Genomic DNA, 19,259 nt, shown 5'->3' on the forward strand with positions numbered 1-19,259 from the left:
AAGTCTACTCAGCTCATCCTAAAGTCCAAATGTATGTTTGAAGAAATTTGCTCAAGGTGTTCTTGAAGTATCGGCATGAGATAACAGTCACCTGGAACTTTGAACACCAAAATTCAATCAGTTTGCCTGCATCCAAATGTTTGGATGAAAATTTTAACAAATTCCCCTAGCAAGAGTTAATCACTTTAAAAGTTTTAACACTTTTAAAGTGTTCATGTGTATTCTGTATAGAGAATATTTGCTGATATATCCATATCAGAATTTCATTATTCCCTATATTCTGGTATCAGACCAAAACAATCCAATATCAGTCGGGCCACAGTAATTAGCACTTTTTCTAGTTCAGCCCTCAAGTGTCAGTTTATGTTTTCTTAGCCCTGCTGTGACTTGTCTTCTCTGCATTGCTGTTGACTGGTTATTTGCCCAGAAATGAACTGCCCTTCAGTTGTGCTGAACTGATTGATCAAATCACAAGCTTTTCAGCTGACAAAAACTTAATAAAAGCATTCTTATGCTTAAAAAGAGGAAACATCAAACCCACAACAAAGACTGAATTTACAAGGGTCTGATGTCTGAAACTTTGACACTAGAATAAAGCCAAGTCTGTAATTATGTTTGCCGGATTAAGTTTTGTCGTTTTTTGAGAAGAGCTCCTTGTGTAGCTGTGAAAATTAAGTTCCTGGCCTCCTGGCACCCTGTTGATCCTTCAAGAGGAATCGTTTCAGCCCTGCAGCACCAACACAGGACTGATGCCCAGATTTCGACAGTGGCTGCAACTGTATTTCCAGGCAAAGGCGGCAGTGTTTGAACGACCGGGGACAGTGCTGGCTGTGTGATTTGGCTGCACTCATTGTGGGTCATGGGTGCTGGCCCCCTGCCAGGCAAAACAAAAACCTAATCCCATCCGCCGGTAAAGCCAGGCCTCCCCTATCTAATCCCATGCTTAGTAGCCTAGTTGTGTGAAGTGCTCACACTGCAGTCCCTCCGTGTATTTCTCCACTGGGTTGGAAAAAGATGCTACTGGCTGAGATGAGCCCTCCAGCTCTGTTCCTGGGACTTAATAATACACACAAACCCGATACAAAAATAAAGTGACGTGATCACAAGTAAGCACCGACAGGACACAGAAAGTCAGACAGACCAGTAGCCCAGCTTGCATGTATTTATTCTCAGTTGATGATCACAGAAGGCTGCGTTACCTACGGCAACATCTCTCAGCTTCATCGCCACAGTCTGTGAATATTAAAGCAGCAGCTTTCTACCTCTGATCATCTGCACCTGTGCCCAATTATCCTTAAGTAATTGCCTCACCCAGGTAGCAGCTCTTCCTGTAATGGAATTTGGAAAGGTAATGTGGCGTCCTCTGGGTACGACTGGAGGGATGTGTGTGCTCAGTGAAACGGATGGAAACCCAACAGTATGAAATAACGTACAGCGTCTCAGCTAACAAGCTCTACAACCAAGTGTTTGTTATGTGAACACAAATGCAGAAATGTAGAAGCTTTAATCCTGCGTCCGTGTTACCCCGGTCTTCTCTCACTGGCTGCTTTCAAAGACACTTTGCTGATGAGATGCATAAAGAAAGAGAGGACGAGATAAGGACGATATTGAAAAAGCCCATTGAATGAGGGACATGAGGTAACAGGACAAAAAAAGAATAGGAATAGGACAGAATGGGAAAAGCATTCAAAATAAAAGACAAATGAAGTGAAGTACGTTGTTGACTCTGAGTAATTCCAGCTAATCACAGCTTTGCTAGCTGTAAGTAATGCACGCAAGTAATTCCCTGTTTCACACTTGCTTTGTTTGCAAAGAATCAAAGCGGTTGGATACATAAACATACATCATTTCCAAGTAGTTACACTGCCAGCTCAATATGTTTTCATCCAGCAACCCTTTTCACAGCACAAATATTCTTTCAAGGGTTGTGAGCCCAGACAATGCCAACTGTCCGACAGCGTCACCCGTAGCACTGGTAAATACAGATACTCATTAACTCCACTCACCACTGGCTCAGAATCACTCTCAAACACTTATGTCTGCAAGCGGTGTTGCCAGATCTGCTGTTTACAATCACTCACCCCTCTGAAGTTGCTCATAGCTTGGAAGTAGACAAGGTAGCTTTTGCGTGGGTCCAAGGGGCTGTTCCAGTAGCCATTGTAGGTGTGATTGTCGCCCACAGTGAAGGGGCTGGCCTCAGGGAGGCTGCTGGGTGGCAGTTCAGCCGTGTAGTAGTGGGGCGTGCCCCGGGCCTGCGCCTCGCCATGAGACATGGGCAGTGGGAAACACTCCTGAAGCCCCAGCTCCCTCTTCACTTTCTTCCCTGTCTCCTCTTCAACCACCACCTGGTATGTACTGGATACAGGGTGGATGAGCACCATTAATATGTCATGTTTGGTAGGAAGAAAATATCTAATGTGTTAAGTTGAGATGACGTCCTCACCTGACAGGTGCTCCTCTACCTTGGGCAGGTCGCAGCAGGACAGTAATTGTGCTCTCTGTCTCGCTCAGGGGGGACGGCATGTCTCCGTAATCAAATGTGGGAGCTGAGGACACATGAAAACACACCTACAGTACATGTCAAACATAATTAAGGCACATGCACACAAACACACACACACACACACACACACACACACACACACACACACACACACACACACACACACACACACACACACAGCCTTACCCAGGGTTCATTTAGGCCACTTCAATTCAATTTAAACACAGTCTGTGCTCGCTTTCTTTTTCCCTGTAAACATGTACCTCCCCTCCATGTCTCGTGAAACTGACAAGATTGCATGGATGACCAGAGGAGAAATATAGTGAGAGTGAGACAAAGTTAAATTAATATGATTTATGTAGGAGAAAAACAAACTAGAGTTACCTGATCATATCATGCTCAGTAACATTCAACTTCAATCCTTTTTATCAATTGCTTCCTTAATTGTTGTCAATCCTCAATGTTTGATAATAATTGTAGTTTTGGGGCAGGGTTGAGCTTTTCTTGTCTTCTGGGTCAGGGCCATAAAAAGTCTGGGAACCACTGAAGTAATGAAACTACCCCTCACACACTCATGTTCTCATAAAAACCAAATACAGGGGCAAAAACAAAATATATTGGCATGGCAACATACCCATGTCAACTTAATATCACATTGGTCTCTAGTGATTAGTTTGGGAAAATCAAATCCGCCCCCTCCTCCAGGGAAACTGGCTAGTGTGGAGGCAATGTCAGACCGAATATGGAAATGGATTTTAACAAGTTGACAGTTAAGGACCCGCACCCTCTATAAATACAACGGCTCAATCTAAGGTAAAGAAAACACAACAGTTCTCATTTTCAGGTGATTAGACATTAATGAAAACTTTCTCTACATAAATAACTATCTGCTAATGTACCAAATACCCACATTCTCATACTCAGCACGCTGTTTGAATTTCCCATCTAGTTGTCTTGGATACAGGGCCAATTAAAAGTCATGGTAGTGAGGCTAAATTGAATGGGGTTTTCATCTGAAAGGATTTGGCTAAAGTCGTGCTCCTCCCTGGAGATGTGCCGGCACATTTCTCTTTAATATTAGCTGTCAATTAGCGAAGGGAAAGGGAGCAAACCATTCATGAGCAATCGATGATTATCATATTAAAAAGGTTGTTTGCTAATACTGCGGCAGAAAAAAACCTGACATCATTAAGCAAAAGCAAATGTGCATTTGTTGACATTAAAGGTCTGTTGTGGTTTGTAGAGCTAAAAGAGGGTTTGACGCCAGCTGCCAGATAGAGCCTGTTTGAAGGATGATTGTGTTGGTGCACACGTCTGAATGTGTGTGTGTGTGTGTGTGTGTAGCTGGATACTCTGCGGTGGGTATTGCTCGAAGATGCTGACAGTAGTAGCTGTTGAAGGTGTTCAGTGTTTGCTAGCTGTCAGTGCAGATTTGAGAGACACTCAGTGTAAGTGAATGTTCTGCACCGTGGGCCAGTGGAGGAGGTTGAGGATGATCTGCAAAGACTTTTGGACTCCATCTGTGGTCTGGCTTTGTGCCAGCGTTCTGCCTGACATACAGCCAGTGAGCAGTGATTGTGCACTAAATCTATAATTAAACAAACCTGGCCTCTTTGTAAAGAGATAGGAGCAGAAATGTGTGAGTGGGACAGGGTGGGAGTGGCTGTGTTGTGTGTTCCTAAGAGGTGCAATCCCATCCCTTAACAAGCGCAAATGCATCATTAAAAGGAAATAGAAACACAGAGGCTGGTTTTCTATCACCAGTAATAAGCTCAGAGACTCTCGGAGGTGACATCCTGGTCCCAAGAATGTACTGCATCTTCCTTTATACATAACACACAGCAGTGTCCCCTCTGTGGTGTTTTCTCTGCTTCCTACGAGTTAATTTATGTCTTGAGGACTGTGAGATGACAGTGTGCCACTGGTTTGGAGAGGCACCGGAAAATAGCTTTACACTCTGGGAGCAGTAGTTTTGCCTCTGCAAAAGAAGAAAGATGCCGAGGTCAAAAGAGAGAAAACCTGGATCCTAATTATAGCTCGCAGTGGGTGAAGTCTAGCGTTGTACCTGCATGCTGCATCAGTGATAGGCAGAGATGGCACAGAGAGATCAGCCTAGACATGGAGACGCTGTCTGTTTCCATTTCTATTTTACAGTTTTTCAGCAGCTTTCACACTCCTTTGCAAGCACAGATATCCAGTCAGTCAGGCCCTGTTCAGACGTGGTTTCAGCATTCTTACTGGATGATCTGATCACAAGTGGACAGCTCTGACTACAGGTGTGAATGCACTCAGCATGCATTTGAGATCTGATCACTCAGACCACTTTTGGGTTGGTCTAGGCTGCATGTGACCACATTCTTTTAGCAGCAATTGTCACTTTTGGCTTTGTTGAGTCAAACCGTGCCACGCTGATTTGCATATAGGTCACTTCAAATGTGCCAAGCTTTGCCGACAATGGACCTTCTCTGGAGAGGGACCAAAGCCAGCCCAACCCGCCTCCCAGCAGGCTGTGGTGATGTCTCGCTGGGTATGGCCAACCTGTCATGTCAGCTCTCTCTACTTTTGTAGCTTCTAACTTAATCTCTGTGATTGAAAGTTTAGTTTCTCTCCTGTGTTGCTCTTTGTACTTTCAGATTTCTGTTTTTTTTCTACATTTCTAAGTTACCAATGATGAAAACCCAACACATTTCCTGATTTTGCTACTTCACAATAAAAACTTCTGAATGACAAAATAACACAGGCTTTTTCTTGTGAAGAAACTGCTGTTTTACAGCCGCTCAACACATCAACACGCTCATTTTCACTTAGAATACACACCTTCAAGTGGGTAACCCTGCAGTAATGGTGATGCAAATCCCTGCCATGCTAGGCTGACGTGCCAAGCCAAACTGAGTCAAAGCAGGCCAGCACGTTTATGGAAAAGGGGTTTATGTGTCTTAGGTCACACTGAAGAATTTCCTACTTAACTGATGTCCTGTAAGTACATCATTTGGTTAATTGTAATACAAATTACATATGGTCTCTTTTACCTGCAGTGGAACCCACTAATAAACCCAGGCTCCCTTTAATTCTTAATTTCTGGGGCCTTCTTGTAAATCTGGAAGGTGTTATTTCTTTCTTTGTGTAAAAAAAATTGTGTTTATCCCAGCTTGTTAATTGCTACCACTGTCAGGCCGCCATGGGTTAAAAACCATCTTGCATTTTGCATATACAGTGAGAGCAAATCTATAGACATTCATGCCTTCTTTTAATTTCGGCATTAAATGAAATGCATTAGTTTGTTTCTTTCCTTATAAAAAAAACTTTTCTGAGAGGAGAAAGCAGGAGATAGACTCTCTGTGCTGAGACACACACTTTTATTTTCTCTGACTTTGTCATGAATTATATTCTGTATCATCTGTGATATGAAATTATCTTTCCACACACTCAGAAAAAGTAAAAGAAAAGGTTTTAAAAAAGTAAAAGTAAAAAGTGTGCATAGTCCTGATTATTGTTCACTGTGGGGTGACAGAGGAGTTTTAATGTGTTGAGCTGAAAGAAAAAAGAACAAATAATCAAATCTATCATCATATTTGATGGCCAGATAGGCAGTTTTGGACATTTGTCTGACAAAACAGCCCTAGTGTTAATTTGCATAGTGTGGGGAAGTGAGATCTGATCATGAGGGGTCACTCAGACACACTGTAATGCCAGGTATGAACTAGTGTACTAGTCCACTTGTGATCAGATCACCCAGGAAGCATGGCAGTAGTACCGGGTGTGAGCAGGGTCTCAGTGGTGCTCATACCTGAAATGTTGGTGGTTATTTCGGTGAGGGCGGTCTGGCCGAAGCCTTTGCCTGTTCGGGCTCGAACAGAAATTAGGTAAGTTGTCCCGGGGTGGAGGTTGGAGAACATGTGGTAGGTCTCATTCTTCAGCTTGGACACGGTTCTTCTTGGTCCTGGGACATTGATGCTCGGATCGGACGACTCAATGCTCTGGTAACTGATCTGTTGAAACAAAGCAAGATGGTCTTGGGGTAATATCATAAAAACCAGTCACCTCAGCACTGATTTTATGCTTCATTATTGTAGCTGCTAACAAATTTTCTAATTCATTTTGGAGTTTCACACTGATCAGCAGAGGTCATTAACTGAGTAATGGCTCTGTCGTAAGGAGTAATTCTAACGTTTGATTGATATGATTCACCTCACTCAGAAATGAATTTGCTTCTCTAAATCAATGTGCTAATTGCTCATGTGGGTTTATAGTTTTAGATGAAAAGGACTTGATTGGCGCCGGCACTGTTAAAGTCAAAGTCATGCCAGCAACCTTGGGGATTTTTAGAAAGTATTGTGAGTAGTAAATGATTTTCTCACTAAGTAATGTGTGATAAAGGCCACAGACTGAGGACACTACGCGGTAGAAAGTGAATTCAAGTGTTTAAATCAATAGCACTAAGTGTTTATGAGTTCAATTAACTCTTGCCAACACTCAAAAATTGCTGTGCATAAGTGTCCTTTAAAAGTAAAATCTTTTATAAAGTTTTTCCTCAAGAGGTGATTTGCCTCTCATGAGAATTTCCACTTATACTCGTTGAAACAGTGGAGAGCTAAATGAGATGACCTTACTGCAATCAGACAAGGGTGAGCATATTGGGATATACATTAGAGCTGGAAGAGATTCACTCCATTGAAGGAATGAACACACTTGACCAAGTACTGTATACGCTCACACACACACACACACACACACACACACACACTGAAGAAGCCACTCAAGCCAAACCAAAGGCTTCGCTGATTATCGTAACAGCTTAATTCCCGCTCATGCCTCCTCAGTGTGAAGGCAGAATTATGAGCCATCCAGTGACTAAACACAGACAGACCTCTGTGTTTCCTCTACAAAGGCGGACATAAAAGATGCCCGACAGTGCACAGAGCAGTGAGGAGGGCTTGCAGGACAGCGTGGCGGTCGATTGGCTCAGGCGGAGTGGTCAATGGTTTAATCTGAGAGAAATGAAGAGGATTTCTACAGCTCTGTGTACAGCTTTCTCCGTCAGCAGAAGGAGATCAACACACTACAGAGTAAAAAATCCTGTGCAGCCTCCACTTTATATGTCAAACCACAAATCCTATTTAATAATATCCTTGAGGCGACATTGCAAGAGAGGCCAAGGAAAGAAGGCTTGAGGATAGGTAGGCAGGCCTACTGATGGCTTACCACAGACAGAGGGCATACAGTAAATCCAAAATCATTATCCTGCTGAACGTGAGGGCTGCAGCACATGCAAGTTATCTATTAATGACACGAGACTCTATTTTAATGGCATAAACCAGCGTTACGTGTTAGGCCATGTGCACAAGGTCAGTCAGAACGAACCTGAGCATCACTGCTATTTTCAATCAAATGCGCACCATGTGCTAAAGGGCTCGGTGGAGAAGAAGATAAATTGGAGCAGAGTGGTTTAGTGATTAAACACATATCTGCACTGTGCCAATTGCGGCAGCACTTGAAGAAAATGGCTCAACAAATGGAGAGGAAAGTATTTTTGCTCTCGGCATTGAAATATCAAAAGAATGGGCACATTTTTAATTCCAGGAAAATGGACAAAAAAAATTGTGTTGCTTGATATTATCTTTGGGCTGCCATAAATATACTATGTGTTACTGGATGTGCTTGCTAGATACAATATGCGCTGTATGAAAATTAGAGCTACAGTTCAAAGACATTCATAAAATGAAACCATATATGTAATTCTTTGAAGGCCTTGGCCTCATCTCAGAATCTACAGCATATTAACTTGTCCTGGTCTCAGACAAAGAGGACAAAGAGGACCAGTCAAGACCTCAACTGCAGGAATATATCACTAAACTGCCAGTGCCTAGTCTGATTTATTTGTAAACATCATTACTGTGATTGAATTCAAAACGTGCTGCTTCAAATGCAACCAATCACTTGACATTTCTAGTTTTAAATTTTTGTTATCCCTCTTCACACACTAAAAGAAAATGAACCTGGGAGTAGGGCTGGATATCTTTCAATAATTTTCAATGCTCATGCCAATACCAGTCAGTACCTGACTGATTCCTGAATGATACTTTTTCAAAACCAATGTTTATAAAAATCCCTTTTAACAAATACATTACACATTATGTTACAATGACTCACCTTAAAGGAAGAAGCTGTTAAAAGACCTATTATAAACTTTTATCAGAAAAGAAGCATAAAGAAAGGTAGGCTAAGTGCAAGTATTGCTAGGAAAGCTAGCTAGCTCAGTTATGTTCTTCTTGTGATCAATAATGATGCAACAGGCCACATAAAACCATGTAGGTAATGCATGTATACTTCTGAAACATCAATGTTAGCAGCTCCAACATAAACACTAATCGTGGGTGAGAGAGCTAGAGATGTCACAGCACTTGGTCTTGACTTGGTCTCAACCCCTCAAAGTCTTGGTCTTGTCTCAGTCTCCATACACTCTGGTCTTGGTCATTACTTGGACTCAGACTCTTACAGCTGAGTGTTCCTTAAACCCCTTCCTCATGCAGCAATTGTCCAATCATAGCTTAGGAAGAGTAACCACAGACAGCAGCCCTCTCAACTGTTGGATTTCTCTACAATTGAAGCCGTGTGTTTGGAAGAATCTGTTTGTTTGTAGTCTTTCCACAACCAAAAGAGCAAAAGTGGATTAAACAGTGCTAGTGTGTGTAGTTAGTGTGTTGATCTGCTCTAACCTGAACTGCAACGCTAGAGTAGAGCAAAGTAAACTTCACTGCCCTGAGGGGAGGTTGTTTTGGCCACAGTGCCACAGTGTGTTGCTTCACATAAAAAAGAAAAACATCAGAAAAACATGAGGGGTGAATGAAAGCATTTGACACAATGCTGGACAGTTGCTTCACATGAAAGAGACACTCGGTTATACATTTAACCTTGACAACCCAGTGGCTTAAAAAAGAAACTTAAGAGAAGGTGCAAAAGTGCCAAGTGCTGAAGTGCTGAAGTGCTACTACATTTATCGCACACTGCTCTGTTGCACTTTAAGTTTTAGAGTTCAGCAGCCTGATAAAGGCAGCACCAAACAATAGCCTCAAGCGGTCTGATTTGCACTTTGGTTCACAGTCTTCTTCCTGATTTCTAGGTTCATATTCAGACAAAAAGGGGACGTTGAGGGTCTGCAATGATTTTTGTTGCTTGTTTCATGACTGCCAGGCCCTGGATCCCCTCATACTCCATCTTCCCTCGCATCTTCACAGCTGTTTCGTGCATGCTGGCAACTTTTCAGTTGCTCTGTTACAATAGGTTAACAAACCATGCTGTAATTCCACATCTAGTGATGCTCTCTAGGATTGCCCAGTGGAACATCAGCTCACACCACACAATCTCAGTAACCCTAGAAAGTCTCTGCTGCAGTGCATTGTACAGGTTATCAGTGTGTGTTTTCTAGCAAAGAATGTTGTCTAGGCGGGCAGCTAAGTGTTTGTACAAGAATACCATTATGTGAAAAGAAAAAAAGGTCATGGTAGTAAATACACTGTGAAGTATTTTACAGCTGTGTGGAAGACAGTCCTGGATGCTACTGTATCAAAGTTTAGGCTAACATTAGTGGCTCTGTCCTGCTCCTTAGTGGATTAGGGGAAGTTTTCTTTCCAGTAATACCAGCCAAACTCTTAATCCAAGATAGCGTTAGCAGTTATTCATCATTCTAAAAGCCTTTTTTTTTGTAACATTAAGTGTAAAACATACTGTTTGACTTTGAGCAAAACATAAATCTAACATCTGTCTTGCTCGTCCTAGTATGTAAGCTAAGCTGAGAATTAAGATCACTAGAAGAGTGCACTCCATAAAGTAAAGTCTCATATTTCTTAAAAGGACCAGCATCTAGGACTTTGCAAACACCTCAAGTCACTTTCTGCATCCAAGCGCACAGGATAAACCTATGGCGAACATGAAACTTTTGCAGGAGGCAGCATCTACAGCCAGATTTTGGTTTGTCAGTTCTAGGATACTGCAGCAATATGGTGGTGCAACATGGCGAACTCTGTGGAAGGCAATCTGCCTCTGTAGATATCAATGCCTCATGCTAAGATAAAGAAAACAACAATTCTTAGGTGATTATACACTCATGAAAATATAGTCATATTATATTCTATTTCTGCCATATTCTGCTACTAAATCCCAGAAAATCTTCCCCACTGGCCCTTAAGATGCATAAAACAATGAAAAAATATTATATCTGAATGTCCTGGATTCACCTAACTGTATAAACTTAATAAGGAAACACTGAATGGGAAAAAAAAAAGCCCAACCGCCTCAATTTAAACAACACTACATATTTAGACCATTTTGTTATTTATTTAGAACATTACAAGCAACCAGCTTGCTTTACAACAATATATCTACATTTTTGGAAAGAAAAGCAGCTGAAATGCTGCATAATTTACACTTGATATTGCCTATTAATAAGTCGGAGTCTGCACGTCTCAGTGGAAGTTGTATTCAGAAGGTTAATGTTCTGGCAGAGAGCTGATTAGATCGCCCCCAGTAATTGAATTTAATTCCAACAACTAACCCGTATCATCTTCAAGTTTAAAAATTTGGTCTCACTGCAATGAAATGCTTACTATGGGCACTAACATCACACATTAATACAACTGAGCTCCTTGAAGTCTCAGCTTTACAGCCATACCCAGTTTATGCAATTCCAATAGTGTTTGGGGACCCAGTAAACAGAAATATTTAAAGACACCATTTTTAGAATAGATGAAAATACGTAACACATTTGAACAGCATGCAATAAAACTGCATGGGATTAGCATAAAATGGGTATGCCTGTAAAGGGGAGACTCTTGAGTACCCATAGAACACATTTTCATCGAGGGATCCCTTTGAAGATGGTCATGTCAGTTTTTTTTTAGCTTTACTGAGCCTCCTTAACAAGCTGGTACCAATGTCTGTGTCTACAAAGAAACCGCAGTCCCTTGAAATGATCTCAAGAGAGTGATCATCTAAACTCGAAACTCGAAATGATCTTTTCCTGACCCTAACAAAGTGTTTCATGTCTACCCAGATCTAAACCACAACTTTGTCACGTTATAAAACATAATTAGTTTGTACAATGTCCAAAATGAAGAAACAACACACACAAATCTTGAAAGAGTTTGTCAAATCAAGGGTTCCCTTCTAGACATGAGCAGTATCAATGAATGGCTTAATTGATCTAGTTTCATGTGATACCAGTATCTTGACTCTAGATTTAAAACAGAGCTTGCTACAGTCTATGAAAGATGGACAGTAACACTCACACACTCACACTCACACATACACATGATCCCATCCAGGCTTATGGCTGATTGAGATGACAGCACTAACAAGTGTCTCTTTGGACTCACCTCATATTGGGTAATAAGGCCGTTGGGCTCAACGGGCTCCTCCCACTTCAGGAAGATCATGTCATCCAGTGGGGTGAAGGTGAGCGACTCTGGCGCTATGCCTCCGGGAACTATAAGAAATTGTCAGAACAAACATTTGTCGGGGAAACACAAGCGCTAATCCCACAGTGAGCCTCTCCTGTCAATATCACAGAAATGAATGTCACAGCGGCTCAGAACAATGCACCACATGAGACTCAGACAGCCAGAGAGCAGCAGCAGGCAGACAACATCAGATAAGGACACAGTTAATTTAAGAGCTGCATCAATTATGTAATCACAACACACAAAAGAGCAAGAATTTAAGACTGACATTATAATTTCATATCAATCTTCAGTCAAAAGTTGAAACATATTGATGAATATGTCAGACACTTGCTTGTAAACTTGTTTCTGAAAGGCAGTGAGAGGCTGTGAATGCCCCAGCATTCAATATTAGACTGTGTTAACAGTTTTTTGGGCCATTTGGTTGCAGCCCGAGTCCCCATGGTCTGTGTGAGCGCTGTACACAGAGAAAGACTGTTATGTGAGATTCAGGCCTGAGGCAAAAGCAAGAGCCAAACAGCTGAGTCGACTGATATTTTTGAATTGAGTTAGTCTGGAGGACAGAGTTGCTTATTAAGGCTTTTGGAAAAAGCGTTCATAATTGATGTGAACTATATGTATATATAAATATATTTATCTTACAACACTTCTTTTTTTAAAAAGAAACCTTTCTCATGCTTTCTCATTCTTGATCTCTTTCTATCATTCTCTATGTATATCTCTTTCTGAAAAATCTTGTTTGTTTTGATTTTGTCATGGCAGAATCGATTTCTCCCGCAGCCGCCATGCACACGATGTGCTACAGCACAAAAGAATAATAGGAGATAAGAAATAAGCACAAAATCCTATCTCGGGGTTGCCAGAGTCTCAGATATAATGTTTTCTCTTTTATGTTATTTTCATCTGAAAATGAAAAGGATCTTTTGTAATGCTGATTCAGCCACGGTCAAACGGTCAAATCAGCCTCCCTGTAGTCATGTGTTAGAGGAAGACAGATGAACTGAATTGTTAGTTAATGTTTTAAAGCAAATTCACCACATATGAACCAAAACGGGTTTTGTATATTCTAACCACATGTGGTGCACCTCATATTATCAGAACACAAGCTGAATATGACAGCAAAATTTTGATTGTGGGCAGTCTCAGGTCTGGATAATCTCCTTTCTGACATTTACAATGACAGCAGTTAAACAATTTGAGGTATTCTGGTACATGTTAGACGTCACACTCCTCAAAGACAGCTTTCTAAAGTAATCCATGTGATCATAAATTAAGATGGGACAATGATAACCCTGGATCTCTCTGAACAGAAGGTTAATAAAGTAAAATGCAAGAAACCCAAAAGGGCATGTAGTAAACATCCCCTCTAGGACTTACAATGTATCCTAATACTGTGGATATTCCTCTCCTTAGCATGACAATACAGAAAACAAAACAAGCAATTTAATATAGTATATAGAACCCCTCCCACCAAATGATGCACCAAACACGTACACAAATTTTGTTGGGCTTTAAGAGGAATGTCAAGGTTGCCAACTGTTGTAACTACCTAGAAAACTAACGTCTGTCCTGCTTGTCTTTGTTTGACTCAGAGGTAAGAAACATTGATGCTGAGCGTTGTAGAGAGGAAAGGAGAAGCCACAACAGGTAGAACCCAGATGACGCTTCTTTGTACAGCTTTGCTGTGATTGGCTAGTTACAGGACATACTAGCTAACCGTGATTGGTTGTTTGATTCAAACCTGGTCCAGTTAAAACAAATGAATAAATACAAAGGAGCAGGCGCTCACGGACACGTGTTTTTCAGGAGCCGTTCAGTCAAACATTGTTGGTGACATTCATGGTCAAACTTGTTGTTTGTTGTTGTTTAAACAAGAATTATAAGGACATAATATCACCTAGCACTGCTTTAATCCACACCTCTCTAATACAGGTTCAACAAAAACTGAAAATCTTTATTTTTTTCATCTGTAATGAAAGGTTGATTTATTGCAGTGTTGTTGTATTAGACAGCATTAGTTTTATCTAGGTGTTTACAATGACAGCTAAGCGTATATTGATATTCAGGTGGTAATTTATCTCAAAATGTTTGTGATTTAACACTTTTTAGTTGTTCTGTTTCCATACTACAGTATCCTCTCTGTAACCTCCTCCTAAGAGACTTACTGTCCTCCTCAGTCTGGAAGGTGACCTCTCTGCCCTCTTTCTTCCCTTCTGGGTTGGCCAGTGACAGACGGACATGGATGCCGTGGTAGGGTGGCAGATCACGCAGCGTGAAGCGTGAGGCGTTGTGTTCCACTGCCAGGCACTCACGCACGGTGGTGTTGTGGCCTCCGCCACCTCCTGCCGTGGTGTAGCGGTAGCACAGGGACACTGAGTAGGTGTGGCAGCGTGTCAGGTTGAACGCCAAACTCTCCCACTGCAAGGACAACTGCCTGGATTGGACATCTGTGGCTGTGAGGCCCCGCAGTGCACGCATGGGCTCTGGGAGGAAGAAAGATTGAAAACATCAGAGACGAATACTACCCACAGTTTACAACCGACCACAAAGACGATGAAAAGATGGCTAATAACAAAGAAACACCCATGTCTGCTGGGTGAAACAGAACAATGTGCAAACACAGCAGCAAGATTTGTGAGTTGTTGTGACGCACAGCGACCATGAACTCAACGAACCAATAAAATGAACAATCACCCGTGTATTCCTGCACTGACCATCTGCACTGTTCTGACCTCGGTAGATATAGATACACTTACTGTACCTGCATACAGCTTATCACTGTTGTATTGCTCCTGATATTTTGCACAGTTTTCACAAAATCTGTACAGTAGTGCTTACACCTACAGCAGCCTTACTATTTTTAACAATCTATAAACTGGTGCTTTATGCTTTCTTGGTGACTTTTTTTTTTTTTCTTTTAGCACTATGGGCTAACTTTTGCTCAATTTTGTGCTGACTCTACATTTTCAGGCCCAGAATGTGAGTCTGACCCTGGGACCAACCAAATTAAAACAGTCTGCAGTATACAGACCAAATATCTGTAAACATTTGTTAAAAAAAAGACAAGATAGCAGTGTCTCACTTATTTGCATTTATATTTTTAAACAGAAAACCAACAGTTTTGTATTTTATTACAAAGGAGAAATTCATAACACTTGTACATCCACAAATGAGTGCTGCAGTGCAAAGAGTAAGTTGGAGCCATAGACAGTATATCAATAATTTAAAATCCTATTTAACATACAATCTATGGTTGAAGTGTGTTACCCCAAGACTCGAGGAGGCTCAGGCAAACGCAGGAGCCTAAGCCTTATTTTGAGAGCCCTGTTCTGAAAATACAGTGTTGAAATTGCAGTTCAGTGACTGCCTGCCAGACTCACTTAACATATTGCTCAATTTAACTGTTATAAACATCTACACCTTCTAAATAATTATTAATGATTTCTTATGACTCATAAACATACATGTGGTCATTTGACAAACATTCAGCACTAATTTGAACTGAAATTAATGTGAAACAAGCATACAACATCCACCATTCATGCCTGGAATGGGACGACACCACAGCTGTTGAACTGTTATCAGAGTAAGTATTTTAGGATTTATTACAGTAAAAATATTACACATTATTTCCCCCTTAACCTATTTTGTTTATATTTCTAAGAACAAAACCACTACTGTGTTCTTTTCTGTGCACATTTCTGTGTATGTTTATTGGTTGTGTTTTTTATTTCACTCTTAATTTGACAATGTACCTTTTAGTGCTGTTGTTGTTGTTTTAACACTTGCTTTGGCAGCGTAAACATCTGTTTCCCAAGCCGGTAAAGCAAGAAAAGCTCTTTTGAATTGAATTGGAGAAGAAGGAAAAAAATAAGGGAAAACTGAGAAACAAAGAAAGCAGAGATGCATTGACAAGAACAAGCAATGACATTAGAAAGCTCCTAAAGGCACAATAGTGAATTTTGGAAAATGAAAACACAGGTAACTTTGTTTTATTCAGGACTATTTGATTTCAAACAGAGGACCCAGCAAATGACAGGGTCTCTGATGTCCCAGGACTACTCTGGCAGATTTTCACTCCTTCTCCTCCTACATGCCGGCATATTGCCCCGCCACAACATGGAGGTCAACATTTTGCTGCCAGCTCAACACACCCACATCCCCCATGGCAGAGCAGGAACTCATGCCAATTGCACTAATTAATCGGACAGGCTGCGGGTTGCTGTCGCAGTCCCACCAGTCCCCGCCTCCGTGTCGCACAGCAAATTGACTATCCAGTAGTTATACATCTCTGTCCTGAGGTTTAATCCACACACAAAAACGTCATCGCTCCACAAGGACATTCACTTCCGCTGGTCACTTTTACTGCTGGGTCATCAGGCGATGGCCTGCCGCATATTTTTAGAAGGAACCAAGTTAATTCTGGTCACTGCCGGGTTAACCCTGACTATCTCTGACTCAGACTAAAAGAACAACAGCTCTGTCTTTGATACCCTCCTCGAGTGTAATGGCGAGCTGAGAGATACAGAGAGCCTCTATATGAGGAGGCACAGACCAGCCAGTGTTCAGCAGGACCTCCGAAACCAAAGAGTGGCTGAGTTAAGCCAAGGACATCCTCTGTATCAATGGAGGCATTTATCTGTGGCCATTATTAACACAATCAATGCCTTTTTATCAAGCAATATGCTCCATAATGTATTGTATTGCTATATTCCTTTAATAGAGCATGTTGAGTAATGGGCCGGGGAGCCGGGGAATGACAGCAGAGATATGGGGTACAGGGAGAGATCAGCGGAGTTTGAGGTTATTGGCCAAGGTCTTCATTCCTTCACTGACTCGTACACTCAGTGGGATTCTCACTGCAGCACAGATTAGTGCAGGGAACTTAAATAAGGCGGCTAATGCATCACTGAGCAGCAGCTAATGCACTAAAACAAGAATTATCTATGAAAATGGATTTGAAAGGTGCTCTGTAGTAGCAAGGACGCACTAAGACACACATTTGCTGTATAGAACAATTATTTTGCTCTATCTCTTTATCACTTTTCCTCTCCCCTCTTCCTCTTCCCTCCTCCCTCCATGTATCATACATGTACACATGTTTAAACATACATAAAAACAACATACAATAGCCCTGGTTTTTGTTTCTTATTCACTTATTACTGCCTGTGGTAAAGCAATTCTTTTAAAGTGAAATTTTATGACACTTCCAATCTATACTGAAGGCCTCCGCAGTCACCAGCTTTCTCTTTTAATTTGCAGTCTGGCATCTCACACTGGATGGAAATATGACCAGAGCATTGATCTGAACCTCATCCAGACTAATGTGACGGCAGATAAATGGACGGTCACAGTAATCGCAAAGTAGTAGACTGCACCCAGCAAGAAATGTTAATGTTCCATTGTTCAGTGTGACTGAGGATTGTCTTAATGGTGCAATTGATAGTCTGCACAGTCTGAGAGCTAAATAAAGAGAGGCATTTAACTGCTGAGTTGATGAAAGTGCCGCCAGAGAGGCCACAGTGTGCTCATTGTGGGTTTTCTCAAAGTGGACATTTGTGCCAGCCCCCTTCCCCTTGCCTCGTCTTATTTGCCTGAATGCCACGGGCACCCGTTCTCTGGCACCCTGTGGCGTGAAAACTGCAGCCGCCCCAACATGGCCGAAAGCCCAGAGCACCATGTTAATCCTTGGAGATTGGAAGTTAGAGTGGATGTGACAGGTTCTGGTTTATTATCTCCCCCAAAACTGTGGCATGGGACAGCAGCAGGACAGAGCGGAGCTGCCATAGATTGCATGCATCCGTGGAGGGGATGTGGACTGACTGTGTCAGATGGGAAGACCAAATTTATACAGACATGCACGCCTCCACACTTAGAAATAAGGGTTCCACAAAGGTTCTTCAGAAAATATTGCTTCTGAAAAGAAAAAAAACTTTCTGAAGAAAGGGTTTATAGAAAGAAGAGCCCTTTTTTTAAGAGGGGGTTTATCAAGAGTTCCATCAAGAATCCTTTTCACCCAAAGAACCCTTTTTATGCAAAGAACAATTTTTAGAAGAAAGAGTTCCTCAAGGGTTGTTGACATACTTGAAGAACTCTTTCATCAAGGGTTCGTCAAGGGTTTTTTGTATCATAATAGAAATGGGTTCTCAGCAGATTAAACACTTGGAATATAAAATGTTCTCAATAGAACCCCTGGGTGGGCTCTAGATTAAACACTTGTAATATATAAATGTTCTAGGTAGAAACCCTTGGGAGGTTCTAAATAAAATCCTTGGAATACAAAAAGGTTCTCAGTAGAAAATCCTTGGGTGGGTGTGTTCTTGACAAAACCCATGGAATATAAAAAGCATCTCAGTAGAACCCCCTGCATGGGTCCACTTTGGCATCATTAGAGGGTGGAAAAGTACTCAACAGAACCGCCAGAGAGTGTTCTGGGTGGAACGATCACACAATAGAACGTCTCATAGTGGGTTCTGGAACTTTTTACAGGTGGTTCTGGGCATAACCTTTTATGTTGGTTGTTCTAAGTAGAGCTCTCTAAAAGGGTTCCAAGTGGAACCTTTATTTGAGGAACCAAAACAGGGTCAAGCTGAAGAACTCTTTATGGTTCCAGTTAGCACCTTTATTTCTCAGAGTATATACCCGCGTGTAAGTGAAAACACAAGTACACATAAATCCAAACAGCCCAAATGTGAACATGGGGGGGAATTCTGGCTCTGAATGGAAGACATGATGAACGACATGCCAAGAAAGGCAAAGCACTTGTGTGCCTAATGTGGCTAATTTTAGTCAGGCTCCAGCGCTGGCTCCCTCGAACACACCAAGAGCATCATGGGCAGGGGCTTTCCAGAAGGTTCAGTGACCCAGCAGCAGGTGGAAGCCCATTAACATAGTTTGGGGACCACCTGCAGTACAAATGCTCGCCTCTCCTCTGTGATTTACTTGAGGGGCTTCAAGCTGTGCTAATGCACCATGCTGATAATCACAGCAATGGCTCATCAAGCACACCTGGATGGCCATCAGAGCCAGGCGGAGACCATGTTCACATTCACGGCCATTAGTTTTACAGCACCCGCACGAGGACAGCTCGGCTCAGTAAGGACGTGTGGATGTGTACGGTGGAGCCGGCTACAGCCAACGTGTCTGGGAAGGAGGGAAATATTCAGCATGACCATGGAAGAGCGAGATTAGTCACGGTGGCAGGACACAGCTTCTGGAGAGGAAATTCACTTTCCTCCTCAATACAGCGAGGGTCCAAATACCCCTTCTGTTCACTGGATAGTTACCACTTCCCTGAAATC

The 19,259-nt window shown here is 41.9% G+C and overlaps 1 protein-coding gene across 3 annotated transcripts in view; it reads right to left on the reverse strand.

Moving 5' to 3' along the window:
• ptprub (protein tyrosine phosphatase receptor type Ub) overlaps positions 1–19,259 on the reverse strand; it is a 231,371-nt gene that overhangs the window by 65,303 nt on the left and 146,809 nt on the right. For all 3 annotated transcript variants that reach the window (XM_084726379.1, XM_084726378.1, XM_084726377.1), the window contains exons 8-12: positions 14,124–14,441; positions 11,875–11,984; positions 6,291–6,492; positions 2,444–2,546; positions 2,082–2,355 (exon numbers count right to left, since the gene is read on the reverse strand). In XM_084726379.1, coding sequence (XP_084582505.1) covers positions 2,082–2,355; positions 2,444–2,546; positions 6,291–6,492; positions 11,875–11,984; positions 14,124–14,441 — 1,007 coding nt within the window. The remainder of the gene's footprint in view (positions 1–2,081; positions 2,356–2,443; positions 2,547–6,290; positions 6,493–11,874; positions 11,985–14,123; positions 14,442–19,259) is intronic.

Source organism: Lutjanus erythropterus, chromosome 9 (genome assembly GCF_056507025.1).
Source record: "Lutjanus erythropterus isolate fLutEry1 chromosome 9, fLutEry1.hap2, whole genome shotgun sequence".
NCBI lineage: Eukaryota > Metazoa > Chordata > Actinopteri > Lutjaniformes > Lutjanidae > Lutjanus > Lutjanus erythropterus.